At 38.4% G+C, this 13,841-nt stretch overlaps 2 protein-coding genes across 2 annotated transcripts in view; both read right to left on the bottom strand.

Annotated features, from left to right (window-relative positions):
• LTK (leukocyte receptor tyrosine kinase) overlaps positions 1 to 5,887 on the bottom strand; it is a 27,821-nt gene extending 21,934 nt beyond the window's left edge. The window contains exons 1-7 of the mRNA XM_072428349.1: positions 5,768 to 5,887; positions 4,735 to 4,829; positions 4,435 to 4,533; positions 3,457 to 3,634; positions 1,811 to 1,961; positions 1,207 to 1,338; positions 167 to 323 (exon numbers count right to left, since the gene is read on the bottom strand). Of these exons, the coding sequence (XP_072284450.1) occupies positions 167 to 323; positions 1,207 to 1,338; positions 1,811 to 1,961; positions 3,457 to 3,634; positions 4,435 to 4,533; positions 4,735 to 4,822 (805 nt within the window). The 5' untranslated portion in view covers positions 4,823 to 4,829; positions 5,768 to 5,887. The remainder of the gene's footprint in view (positions 1 to 166; positions 324 to 1,206; positions 1,339 to 1,810; positions 1,962 to 3,456; positions 3,635 to 4,434; positions 4,534 to 4,734; positions 4,830 to 5,767) is intronic.
• LOC140341774 (tyrosine-protein kinase receptor-like) overlaps positions 4,849 to 13,841 on the bottom strand; it is a 10,295-nt gene continuing 1,302 nt past the window's right edge. Inside the window, exons 3-8 of the mRNA XM_072427648.1 lie at positions 10,282 to 10,421; positions 8,474 to 8,611; positions 7,357 to 7,503; positions 6,066 to 6,166; positions 5,768 to 5,931; positions 4,849 to 4,858 (exon numbers count right to left, since the gene is read on the bottom strand). Coding sequence (XP_072283749.1) covers positions 4,849 to 4,858; positions 5,768 to 5,931; positions 6,066 to 6,166; positions 7,357 to 7,503; positions 8,474 to 8,611; positions 10,282 to 10,421 — 700 coding nt within the window. The remainder of the gene's footprint in view (positions 4,859 to 5,767; positions 5,932 to 6,065; positions 6,167 to 7,356; positions 7,504 to 8,473; positions 8,612 to 10,281; positions 10,422 to 13,841) is intronic.

Below are 13,841 nucleotides of genomic sequence, written 5' to 3'. Positions count from 1 at the left end.
TTCTCGTGTTAAGAAAAAAGATGCAAGACGTAAACCATTATAAGCCAAATCCATTCAAGATCCAAAGCGCAGCTTTGTTTTTGCCGGCGATATAACAAGCCCTAACATCTGTAATAAATAGGGAAACTTTTCACTTGGAAGAAGTAGACAAATGCTTCTTAACTACCTGCTGCTCCACTGTTTCCATTTAGCCCAGGAATGGCCATATTCCTTTCAAAAGTCTCTTGCTGTTCGAAATCAGATGCATCATCTGAATCTTCAAGATACGCTTTTCCTCCTCCTCCTGCTCCAACCAGCAATGGTATTAACACCCCATTGATTTCCTTTAATAGAAACAAAACAGAACAAATCACTTACGATGTAAAACAGGTAAAGTAATAGTAAGATCGTACTGCAATATGTACAATGTCTGGTTTACGTAATTCCCCATCCCATGTGTTCAATGCATGCATCTTGGTCCTGTGCAGCAGTTGGATTCCACTGACTTTCATTCAGTGCAATTGTCAGAATGTTTCTAAGCACAAAAACAAAATATGGAAGTTTTGTATTTTTTCTTGGTGAAGCCTAACAAGAATGATGTAGCTTGGAACCCCATCCCATTTACGTTCAACTCAGGGATTTGGGTTTTAATTTATGACGTTCATATAATTCTACATTCACATATGGTCTTTTAATATATTTTATCCCATACCAAAAGTTATATAATATATGTTTAATAACTAGAACATTCATACTGTACAAATGACCCTAATTTTTTTCTCTGGAGAAAAAAATCTTGATAAGTAAGTTGATGGTTTGAAAAATTGCATCCAATTTCCCAATGAATTCCGTTGACAAAAGTTTTAAAGAAAAGTATAGCATGGCCATCCTGGTAATTTGTGACATTTCAGCTAAAAGATCCATCTTGTTCTGACAAGCTAGTGGTTTGTAATTTTGGCTACACACAGCTACATGGATATGCTGTAAAGCAGCGGTCCCCAAACAAGGCTCAGTGGCCATGGTCAGTTCACCCCTGAGCGGGGTCAGGAGAAGGACCCCACTGGGGGGATGTACCCCACATGGGCAGTCTGGAGCCAGTAAATTTAGTGGTCCGCTGGTCCGAAAAGGTTGGCCACCACTGCTGTAAAGTATGATAAAAATCTCTGTATAATAAACTTGTCAAACAATCAAAAGTCTTCAATTACTGTATAAGCCCAATGTGCCAACCTTAAATACATAGGTAGCTCCACCTCCACCTCCTCCTCCACCTGCCCAATCTGAGAGGGTCTTCTTTTCTCTGTATTCATCCTCAATGACTGATAATTCTCCCATGCAAATTTCTTGGGTCCTGTTATTATTCTAAAAAAATGAAAGACATTAGTGGTCAATAAAGTTTTTAACCATGACCTTTTCAATGTATAATTCTCATTCATATATTATAAAGTCGATAATTATAAATTTTAATTTCCCCAAAGTCTTCTCAGAGCATGAGATATGCAATGGGTTGCAATAAGATGCAATGGGCCTGATTACTAAAACTCTCCAGGATGGCAGAAGATAGACTATCATGGGTGAACTTGGGTGATTCAACAAAACTGGAATGGATTTGGTCGAGGATTTAAAACATTTGCCAAATATTAGGAAATTATTTTAAGAAATCCATTGCAGGTTTGCTGGATAACCCAGGATTGCCCATGATAATCTGTCCTCTCCAGCCTTGGAGAGCTTAAATAAATCAGGCTCAATGTCTCCCTTAATAGTGGGACTAGTTATGGCATGGCCTTCCTCATATCTAATTAGGGTAATTTCAAACAATAAAACCAAAGATTACCCCAGGGCATGCATCTTCTCCTTGCTGGCCAACCAGAATATAGAGCAACTCATCTTTCTCTAAATGGAAGACTCCAGACATAAAGATGCCATGGGAGCGCTTGTTGTGGTTCTTGGCCCCTTTACCTCCTGCTGCACCATAGGCAGAAATCCTGCAATAAAAGGAATACATACACAGACATTTTATTGAATTTATACTTGAGATAATTTGTCTAACTGCACACATAGCCTGGTCCCAGCAAGAACTATATCAGGAATAGGAATGTTTTTCTTTGTGGAAGATCTCTCTTTCATTAAAGTATACATTTGTCTGTAAAATGAACAAGGAGGATGACAAGAGTAATCTTCTTCTGAAGCAAGTTATGAAACGTTAATCAATGAGGCAGACCATTACAGACGCTCCAGAGGCTCTTCATCAAAATAATGTCACTACTGTCTCAATTACATCATTGGATCTCGTTTTAAACATTTTGCACTGGAACAATTTGGGACACAAAAGATTTCTGCAGCAAGTAAGTATTTTAACTGACTCCTTCACATAACAATGGGCTATGTTTATTTTTGTAGCTGACACAGTCCATGGTATTTTACCCCTGGAAGAGTTTTAACCTGGAAAAGCACATGCTATCTACTGTTTTTTTTAGGAATTAAATACTAGAAGATCCCAGCATGATGTCTTGTTGTCCAACATTTGATGATAAACTTTAATCTAAATTTAGAGGATGCACTCTATATGGTATGTGAACAGTTGACCATCACATCTATCTGACCTTGTTGGACATCCCATTCCAAATCCATGGACAATATTACACAGTAGTCCCCATTTGGAGACATAACAGTGATTGTGCTCTTTGGCCAGAGAAGCATTTGTGAGGTCATGTTGGATTAGCAGAGCTGGTCTGTAATAGGCATGCTATTTCCTACTAAAGTTATTCAGATAGATAAAAGTCAGGGCTTTATGTAGACAATTTAATTTTCTCCACAGCAAACTCATCAAGTCTTGTCTGCATGGAGCAGGCTTTGTGCACAGATAACAAATATATCCCTCTAGTGTAGCATTTTTCAAGCAGGGTTTTGTGGAACCCTAGGGTTCTTTGGAAGGTTGTTCAGGGTTCTTTAAGCAATTTGTGTCTCTCAGGTCAGTTTAATTGACACCAATTACCTTTTTGTCTTTCTATAAGGGTGACAATCTTCCTACTCTCCACCACACTAACGACCTCAAGACCTGAAAGTTATTTCAGGGGTTCCCCCATGTAAAAAAGTTGAGAAATTTTGATCTAGAGTATGCAGTAACATACCAGTATTTTCCACTAGAGACCCCTAAACTATAATTTGGGGGGTTGTTTGCATACTAATATTCATATAGCATATCTGGACATGTCTCTAGCTCTAGAGTATGCAAACCTAAGCTTGTGTGTATAAAGTCAGATACCATCACTTTAGAATGAATAATTGTCATTGTATTAATACTATACAAATAAACCAGGTTTTGAAAATTTGGATAGTATACCTCACCACAAAATATGTCTGTACATGGGTGATAAATAAACGGGTAACTGACCTATGACAAATTCAAAGAATTTTGTGTATATAAATACTAAAGTTTATTTTTCAAAATGAACCTAAATTTCTGTTATCTTAACTCACGTGTATACTTTGGTAAATGGGACTCTCCACATCTGGACACCTTTCAGTGGGCCATCTTTCCCAACAATCACAGAAATGTTGTTGTTGCGGTACGCGTTGTTACACTGGGCCTGAGTTGGGCCATAAGGTCCTTTGGCACCGCAAGTAGAGAACTCCCAAAACATATCTTTTTCATCTTCTAAATGGAAAACAAAGGACAAAACATTGAACAGATAACTGATTAAACAGTTGAGAACAGATATTCAAATTTGTTTAAATGATAAGTCAGAAATGTCAGATGCAAAAACATCCTCTGTAGGAATAAAATCTGAAAAAAAAGGATCATTGCAACCTAAGGATTTTCATGTCAGTATGCATAAACTTTAGCTGGGACTTTTTTTGTAACCTGGGCAGAAACTAAAGAGTGACAGATGAACTTATAAGTGCTGTAAACACAACGCCATTATCTTCTATAGAGGATGGGGCACACCCCGTTGTGCTAATCTCTGTTAATTTATGCAGCAGTTGTTCACCATTGATTGTTCATGGATCCCTTAGGATTCATGAACAAAGTCAGGGTACTGCTATACACATGTCAGATTCTCGCCAGAGATGAGCCCAACCAGTCATATCAGGGAACAATCATCCGACATGTGTACATACCCTTGGGTGATACCATGAAAATAAAATCTTTGACCTAAGTATAATATTTCTATTTAAACACAAGCTCTTAGATTTATATAACACTGTTGGATACTTTTATGGCCATCCCCACCTCTAGGGCTCTCATATTCTCAAGCTCTCTTTACTACTCTTCTGAATGACTTTACCCAACCTTTCACATACTGGTGTATCAAAATCAGATTTGTCCCAGAATTTTGCTTAAACTCTGTGACTCAATGCTGCTTGGCCATTAACAAACAGAAATGTATTTCCCTATAAGTATACATAAAACTTTGTATTGGCATAGTCAGTGTGATAAACGAATGGACTACCAACCAGTGTAAACAGGTTCCGATAGGGGGTTGACAGGCTCATCTTTCGATGGGCCTCTTTGACCTGGTCCTTCTTGTTCTCCAGAACTGTATTTTATTCTTCCTGGCACAATACAGAAGATATACACACAAGCTTATACTTGCTTAAAATTCACACTTCCACAAGAAAGAGCTTGAAGAGCAATAAACCACTAGACATTGAGCTCACAAAGCAATCTTATATGACGCATTCCAATTAAGGTCTACAAATCGTCAAGATAGTTTTCGCGCTCCAGCTGTGACATCTGAATTCTGTAAGATTTACCTGAATTAAAGCAGTCTGTAGAAAACGTGATGTTATCAATGATGATGTGGGTGAGTGAATTCCTGCCCCATGTGGCCACCAACTGCATCCGGAATCTGTGAAAACGTAGCATGATTAGTAACGTCTGAAAGACCCGAGGGAAAAATTCCAGCTAGACGTGCAACAGGACACTGGCACCATAAAAGAAGCTTTGTGATCTTTATAGATTCAAATATTATAGACAATACATTATTTTACTTTCTTTGAGCTCACACTCAAAGAATGTAAGCAATAATAAAAAAAAATATATTATCTGATATAGCATTTCATTCCTGAACTTGTCGCCACATATACTGTGGCCTGTTTTCATGTGTAAGGCTCATCAGTTGATACTGGTCCAGAAAGACCTTCGGCAAGTCCTTTACCTTTTTGCCACCCAAAGTAGTCCCCAAGTTAAGGAAATCCAACATATGGATGACTCCTAGATACGAACGTCGCTTCCCTGCTCGCTCGTGTGCAGGAGGCTTGATGGGGGAGAGGGGGCGGGTTGCATGACTTGCAGAAGAAATATTTTGCTAACCACTGCTGAGGTTATGGGTGATCTTAGGAGCTGAGCTGATCTGTAGCATCTTGTAACACTTTAATGACCATGACAAACTCTGCAGTTGTTTCTTTTTGCACATCAAAACACAGCTTGCTCCAGAAGTGAATTATGTTTTATTTGTGATTAGCTCACGGACTAATTTTTTACAGTAACTGACACCACGCTGCCTAATAATATGTTGAGACAAACATCTGTCCTAATTGCATTTATTAAAATAATGTACCTGTTCCAACTTACATACAAATTCAACTTAAGAACAAACCTACAGTCCCTATCTCGTATGTAACCCAGTGAATACCTGTAATACATACTGTTCTTGGCTAACATGTTGGAACTGATTTATGAAAGCTCTCCTAGAAGGGAGAAGATAGACTATCATGGGAAAACTTAAGTGATCCAACAAACTTGAAACAGCTTGTTTTGTGGTTTAAATAATGTTTCTGCACAAACCTGTCATTGATGTGAGGAATCTTGACTGTTGCTGAAGACCAAGAATCGCTATGACTTCCTTCTGTCTGCCATAACTTAGATGTGCTTGCCCCGGCATTCTCTTCTTGAGAATATGCTGCCAGTGTCCCATTGAAGAGGCCAAATACAAGGAATTTCATAGTAAACTGAAATATACAGAATGAATATGTTATCACACATAAGTCTACAATATTGTTAAATGGCTTATAAATGATCCCGCATGCAAGACAGTTGTAGTCATTCTGTGGGGTAGGGCATTTCATCGAACAATAAAACATACCTGACAGGTTTTGTTTGGAAGCACAGGAGGAAAAAAGTCACTGTACACAGTCGCAGCGCTACCATTATGCTCGCTTTCAATTGGCAGGTACAAGAAATACCCTTGGGAGAAAAAAAGAAGAGTATCAGAAATTATTAAACAATTTGTAGAATTGTCAAGAAGATCTAAATGATAAGCTATATCTATATCTAAAAAGGAACTCCAGACAGTAGATTTTTAGTTTTAGGGACACGAAATTCAGGGAAAACATCCCAAATAAGTCCCAGACAACGATAAAAACCCAACAGAGGTTGTAATTGTTTACCAATGTACCAAAAATTATAGTTTTTTTTAGTAAATATATGTTCTTTAGATTTCACCTAACTTCTTGTCCTAATGACCCATCCTTGCTCCATTGGGGGGGCAAAAGCAAAAATAACATTCTTTGCCACAGTAAAAAGTTGCCCCTGCCAGCATGGAATAGAGACACATCCCCTGCTCTCCGTGTGTAAGCAGTAGGCTAAGGTTCAGGCCTGCCTTAGGAATCAAGCAATATGGCTCTTGGTGGCCGCCATCTTGGTTCTTAGTGCTGGTTCTTAAAGCATCTTCAGATTTGGCAGGTTGTGGCAACAAGTGGAAGCGTAGCGCCTCCTCCAAGGCAAAGGTTCACCTGCATGAGGAAGTGGTAACTGCACTGTAACTTCATGGCTAGTCTATAGGTAGCCATACACTCTTTGCAGAAGTCCAGCACACCCTGCAAAATCATAGACAGAGCTCTAAAATCAATAGGGAGCATGAGTTTTGGTAATTGCAGAACTATTGGTCTGATTAAGCAGGGGACTTATGGGAGATCTGCCAAAAAGTCCACCACTTTCCCACAGTAAACAAAGGTCCTTCTAAGCAGCTATTGGTTTGGAACATGGGCCCTGATTTATTAAAGTTCTTCAAGGCTGGAGAGAATACAATTTCAACAGTGAAACTGGGTGATCCAGCAAATCTGGAATGGATCTGGTCCAGGATTGAAAACATTTGCTAACAAATTAGCTGGATTACCCAGCTTCACTGACGAAAGTGTATTCTCTCCAGCCTTGGAGAATTTTATTAAATCAAGGCCATGGTGTTCTACTCCAGCTGTGGCTATTTAACAAGGAAATGAATTGTAAGACTTTGCAGACCTTTACTTTTGATGCACCTGGAATGTATTTAAACTAAAGGTTCAGTTTGAAGTTAAGATAAAGCCAAAGCCCATCATCATATATTGAGGAAATTGTGAATATTCAGTCCTGAGGAACACATTTATTGCGTATTCTACCTTCTGTAGGAAGTGGGTGAATGTTATCTCCATGATTCAGCTGCACTGAATTGGTATATGTCCATGAGGTACCAGTTGTGGTATTAGCAGTCCAGTGGCAAGGGCCTTCTTCAAATGTACAATAGGCACCTTGGGGAAGGATATTTTCTGAAAAGACAAAGCAAATTTTTTAAATGGGGTAACGCTGGTGATAAGAATTGCATTTTGACTGTATAATCTCTATACAATTTCCTAATGTATTTCCTTCTTTAGGTTTACTAAATATATGTAAGGTATTGGTCGTACCTAGATTAAAAGATGCTTCAACAGTCCAAAAAGACTCAGCTGTCATTCAAATGACACTTTACACCAGCCTTTCCTAACCCAGAGGAACCCTTATAATGATTTGCAGGTCTTGGGGAACTCTTAATAATACCAATTTTTAGGTGTCAGTGGAAAAACATGCCCCATACATTAGTGGTCATTTTAAAGAATGTTCTGAAGCCAGCTTTCCGGTGGCATGCTGCTGACTCTGCAGTAGTGTGGATCCAAGACCTATGCAGGTGCCAAAACATAGGTGGGCACAAATCCTAAACCTTGGGAACCTCTGGAGGAATCCTGGTTGAGAATAGATGGTCTAGTGCAGTGTTTCTAAAAAAAAAATATAACTTCAAGGTCTTCAAGGAACCCTTGCTATTATTACTATATAATTTCACATTACATTAGTGTGGTGGTCAGTGAGAAGAATGCTTCTTACATTGCTGCCCATTGAGAAGAAAGTCATCCTTACAGATAACCAAAAGTACATTGTGTCACAAATTGTTCATTGCTCAAGAAATGTCTAGCTACCTTTGGAACCCTAATCAAGAACACTGCTCTAGAGTATGAATAAAACAAAGGGAGGTAGGGGAGGGGGGTTGTAGAAGAGCTGGGCCGGCACAATAAATAAGTAGATGCTTCCATATGAGAAAAAGGCTATGGTGTAATTATACAGGGGATTTGCCAGTGAAACTACCTTCTTGGATTAGTCAAGGTTCTGTTAAAGGTTAGACATTGGATCAAACATAAGGGCAACCCTTATAGGTACAAGAAAAACTAGAATAAAATTAATTCTAGAAAAGCAAATGTGGGCACCTACCACATACTGCACCTTCATCATCCCCTCCTGGGCAATCCATCTGAAAGTCACACAGTTTTGTGCAACCAATACATTCCCCATTTTTACAAAGAAAAGACGATTCCCATGGACAAGAAAATAAACCTTCTTCATTGTGACCTAAAAAAAAGGACATATGAGTGTACATAATTCAATATTTAGAACTAGACATGGTCGAAGAGATGCAAAAAAAAAACAGTTGTTTTTTGTGTGCAAATAGCATGCACATAACACTGGCTTGAAATTGTATTTGCGGAGTTTGATTTTCAAGTGGAGTTTGCAAGCTTTTTGCATACAAAAGTTGTACTATTTGCATCTCATTTATTTGGACTATGGCTTATATATACTATTTTGTGGTCTATTTAAACTTTTAAAAAAAGAAAAAAAAACAGGGCCATGTACCGGAGGCTTTTGTTTATCAAAAGCCAAATCATTTCGGATAGTGTATGGAAATTTTAAACCCATGTCAGGTTTTCATAGTTGTTTGTTTCTCTGTTTTGCATATCTACTATGTTTATTTGACTTGGACACTATTATCAATATTGGAAAAAGGATTGAATTACACTGGGTTTTAATCTAACCAAGGTCTGCAAATTCTATGAACATACGTAGAAAATTGAGGAAAGTTTACAACAGTTGAAAAGGTAGGTACCAGCTGCCATTAAAGGTTTACATTGCCAACGCCTAAACCCTGTCTTCAAGCTACGTTTTTAAGATACAGGCGGTGATCTAATGGTTGATGGTTGCAAAAGGTGGTTCATTTAATGAGCCACCCCTGCTGATTTATTGAACATCAGTTCAACTTCAGTGGGATTGACTCCACTGGGTTACTTGTTTTGGTTCTTTCTTACTTTGGCCAATGTTTTTTTAAAGTCTGACGAACCCAGAATTGAGCTCATATACATTTGTCTGTCTCCAGTCAATCTGATTATAAGTAGGGATGAGCTAGCGAGAATATTAAGTTCGATCTTATGGCGAATCGGGCCTTTCTCGCTTACCGAAAATGTAAGCGAGAACGGTCTTCTGATTCGCTGAGAAGTCGAGCTCTCGCCAAACAGGAGGATTTCCTGGCCCTGGAAATCCTCTGCGATCCCCGGGCTATAGAGGTTATTTAACCTCCAGTGCCCCGGGGATTGCATACTCTTCTCAATGAATGCAGCCACAGCTGCAATCATTGAGAAAATGCCCAGCACAGGAGAACCTCCTGACATTGTAATATAAGCATATCTTACAAATGATACATTTGTATCTGTAACAAATGTATCATTTGTAAGAGATACTAATTTTCTCAAATTTTCTCTAATTTTTCTCATTTTCTCAATGATTGCAGCTGTGACTGCATTCATTGAGAAGAGTGTGCGATCCCTGGGGCACTAGAGGTTAATTAACCTCTAGTACCCTGGGGATCGCAAACAGGGGGCTGAATGCAGCTCTGGGAATCATCCTGTTTTAATTTCCACTTCTGACGGTTTCGCAAAATCAGTTTGCTAAAATTTGGCGGAACTATTGGAAGTTTGAGGAAATGTTCACTCAACCCTAATTATAAGTACTTATCATTGAAAAATATAAATAAAAGGAAAAAAGTTCAGTGGCTTTTCTATTTTTGTTGTCCAAAAAAGTGGCTTTGCCTTGCTTTTTGTTGTGTCCTGAAGAACAATTTTCCCAATGATACACAGGGATTTAAATTTTATGTCAGGGGTTTACCCTTTCCATTCTTTACCCAAAACTAAAAAAACTTTGTATCAACAAGCATACTTTGCTAATGTATCCAAAGACTGCAACCATCTTACCACTAAAGCAGTTCCTGAGATGGAGAGAGTCCAGGGCTAGGAATGTCTCTGTTTTTGGAAAACACTCTTCATAATCCAGAAAGATTTGAAATGGCGAATCTATTTCACCAATCTCAGTGCTCAGCATCCTCCAGTGAGACCTATTGTATAGAGTAAAATACAAAATCACATATTGTTAACAGGCTCACAGTTGCATGTCTTATCTGTCTGGCAAGAAAGCAGCATGATACGGCAGGCTGAACAAGAGATGTATATTGCTAACAATGTAAGGCTTGTCATAGCTCTGACCAGCAAGAAGGCTGCAGGCAATTCTCACTGTGCTACACAATGTGTAAGGAAATGGATTTTCATGCAGCTCCTTTTATTACACTTTTATTAGTGCAATCACATGATAAGTGACAAAGGACTTACTGAACTGTTAGCTTCTTAGACAAAGAAGCTACAAACCTTGTTAATTTGGATGTTATTAACAAAAATTCTTTCTTCTAACTATTCTAAGAATACAGTTCGTTCCTGTGGTGTTGCCGGCTACAGCTAGATCCTGAATGATCTAAATTAATGGCTCCAGCACCTTTTTGTTAGGAAAACAAGACCATTTTACTGTCACTTTTTGGCCTTTAATCTGCTCCTTAGGCGTTATAAAATAATTACATGTATGCGGCTGGTCCAGTAAGTATTCCTATAGTATGATGATATGTTATTGCCCTTTTTCTATGCATGACAACTTTATTATGTGATCAGAGCCCCAGGTCCTATATGACCAAACTGTGCCCCAACTATTGCCTGGTAGTTTGATTTGAAGCCAATAAATATATTCCAGGTGAAAAAACTGAATGATTGCAGGTTTGCTTTTATTAATGCTTCACCTACGGGTGATTGAACTATACCCTGGAACAGATGTCTTCATACGGTTTAATATATAGGATTCTAGCACGTCCTAGGGAGCAGAATATATCCATAGTAAAGTAGAAAACAAGTTATCTTCAGTATTTGATTATGTGAAGTCTGGCTTTTCTGGCACATAAATAGATTTTAGCTCAGGGAAATGTGCCAAGAAAGGAGTATGACTTAGACAAAATGTCCTATGAATATCAATTCTTACAAGGAAAGTTGATCATCAAACAAGCTGCAGAAATGCAGATAATAAATGCATTTTGAGCAGCTGTGCCAGTTTCTTGAAAAAGTGCATATCAAGATGCCCGGAAATATTTGGGAAGGATCTCTGTACAAATAGTTCTACCACAACTTAAGCTTTTTATACTGTTTTTACCAAAAGTGAGTAATTCCCTTGGAGATTCACGTGTGTGTCTCACTAATAAAACATGTAAACTGCCATTACTGAACTGTGAAGAATGTAAATTGCCTTCTGTAAAGTTGATCATCTGGATTCAGAAGTTTTAAGTAAAATCCCAGGACACAATAAATTTTGATCCCTATCAGAAGGTTTGATGTACTAGAATGTGGAATTCATCCCAGACTGTAATAAAGAAGTAACACAGAAGCAACATTTACATCACCTGGTCTCTACAACTGTGCAGGTAAAATGTAGCAACTTTGGTCACTCCATGAAGTCATTATTTTAATTTTTCAGTTTTTTGACTTGGTGTAGGACTTGACTCCAGTGCTAGGACTAAGTTCTTTAGCATCCAATATGAAAGGCAAAGAGTGTCTCTTCAATGTGTTATAAACTATTTCAGCAGCAAAAGGTCCAGGTGCCCCAGGGTACCTGGCTACCTTTTTTCCTTGAATAAGCCCTTTTTTCTTCTACCCAACCCTAGCACTAAATTACTGTCAGGAGAATAATAGTTGACACATATATAATAAAAGAAATCAAACATTGGTAATTCCACCACACAAAGCAAATCTTTAGTAGAGGATTCACACAGGAGGAAACTCTCTCCTTGACCAGGTGTGCCCAATGCTGCACAAAGTCATTGTAGCGTTTGGTCATTGTAAACAACTATATACACAATGGTTAGGAAAGGAAACACATTCCTGCTGAAACATAATTGCAGTTGCATCTGTACTGTTCCCCAAAATATCTTTGCACTGAAGACAAAAATACCCCATTTTTTATTTTCACCCAGATTATAAATTTGGCCATGATGAATAATTGACAATTAAAGGGATCTTTTTAAAGCCTTACGTGTTTATGTCTCTGTAGTGTTCTTAGAGGGACCCCCTTCCTAAATGGGCCATTAAGGCAGAGGAAATTATTGTATTGATCATGGAGGTGCACCAAGCTCCCCAAGAGCTTACAATCTAGTAGGTGGGGGAATTTACACCCACAAGGAGGGGGCTATGGAATGCTGGGAAGTAGTGATGGTTTCAAAAGACAGACGAAGATGGGTAGGCAAGTTTGAAAAAATGGGCTTTGGTTTAGGGGACATTTACTTGTCTGTGACCTGCACTTTGATCAGGAAGTAGATTATTCAAAAGACTAAAGAATCCCTTTACCAGTTCTCTTTTCATTCTAATGAATATGTCCTAGGGCAGGTTCAGCCCTGCCTCAGTATCGAGCGATCCTGCACATCTCCCCATAGCACTGATCTTCCAGATATTTACCTAAAGTTTTTCTGTGTTAATATTCCTTTACATTTTTTTTCATTGTAATGGAAACTTTAAAATAGAAACGCCAAAGAAAAAAAAGGTTAAAACGAAGTTGAGAATGTTGCTGATGAGTATTCCCATCACTCTAAATTACTTTAAAAGCAGACTGTGATACAGCTGAAAGTGATAAAGCAGCCACAGATCTGGAGTGTCACTGGAGACCTGCTAAGTGCTGGATTGTGCTCATTCTGACCTACGTTCAGGAGTTGAAAAATGAATACCAAGTGCTAACAGTGCCTTATTGGCTTTACGGCATGATGGATGCTTACTGGAACAGACACTGGCAACAACCAAACATACTCAGACAATGTCTAAATCAAGGAATAAATGTACCACGTGTATCAATGCATCCTGCTGTTTTAGGGTGGACTCCCCCATTTCAATTTCTACTTACATCTAAATAACAAAATACAGTACGTGTTTGGTGTGCAGAACTAAACTTGGACTGGGTAAAGGAGTGGTAGCACTGAGAGCCAACAGTCCACACACAAAGATAGGGCCAGCAATCCCACTAGTGTCAAACATTGCATGGTGCAGTCCAAATCCATATAAGATATAAAAAACCTGGAGCCAACACCATATAAACTAGAATGACAATAAGAAATATAAACACATTGTAAATTACAAAAACAAACTAATGAAATGAAAAGGGCTAAGCACACACCATGTTACTGATTATAAAAAAAAAATACCATCACAATTTTGATTAAAATTTATAAATTGGGAAAACTAGAACCAACTGCAGTATTCTTGGACCTAAAGTAGTGCCAAATCGCACCGATGATTGAGGTCCAGTAGTACTCTTCTACACATTTTTAGGACCCAGGCAACCTCTTTTTTTAACAGGTAGCTATCTCAGATTCCCAATGTTACGTGGCACAAACAACCTTTTAATGCTACAGAAGCAAAAGCCTGATATGTCACCAAAATGGATACTATAAAAAGGTCTC

The sequence above is a fragment of the Pyxicephalus adspersus genome, chromosome 12 (genome assembly GCF_032062135.1).
Source record: "Pyxicephalus adspersus chromosome 12, UCB_Pads_2.0, whole genome shotgun sequence".
In the NCBI taxonomy this organism is placed as follows: Eukaryota; Metazoa; Chordata; class Amphibia; order Anura; family Pyxicephalidae; genus Pyxicephalus; species Pyxicephalus adspersus.
This window is presented reverse-complemented; position numbering and strand designations above follow the sequence as displayed.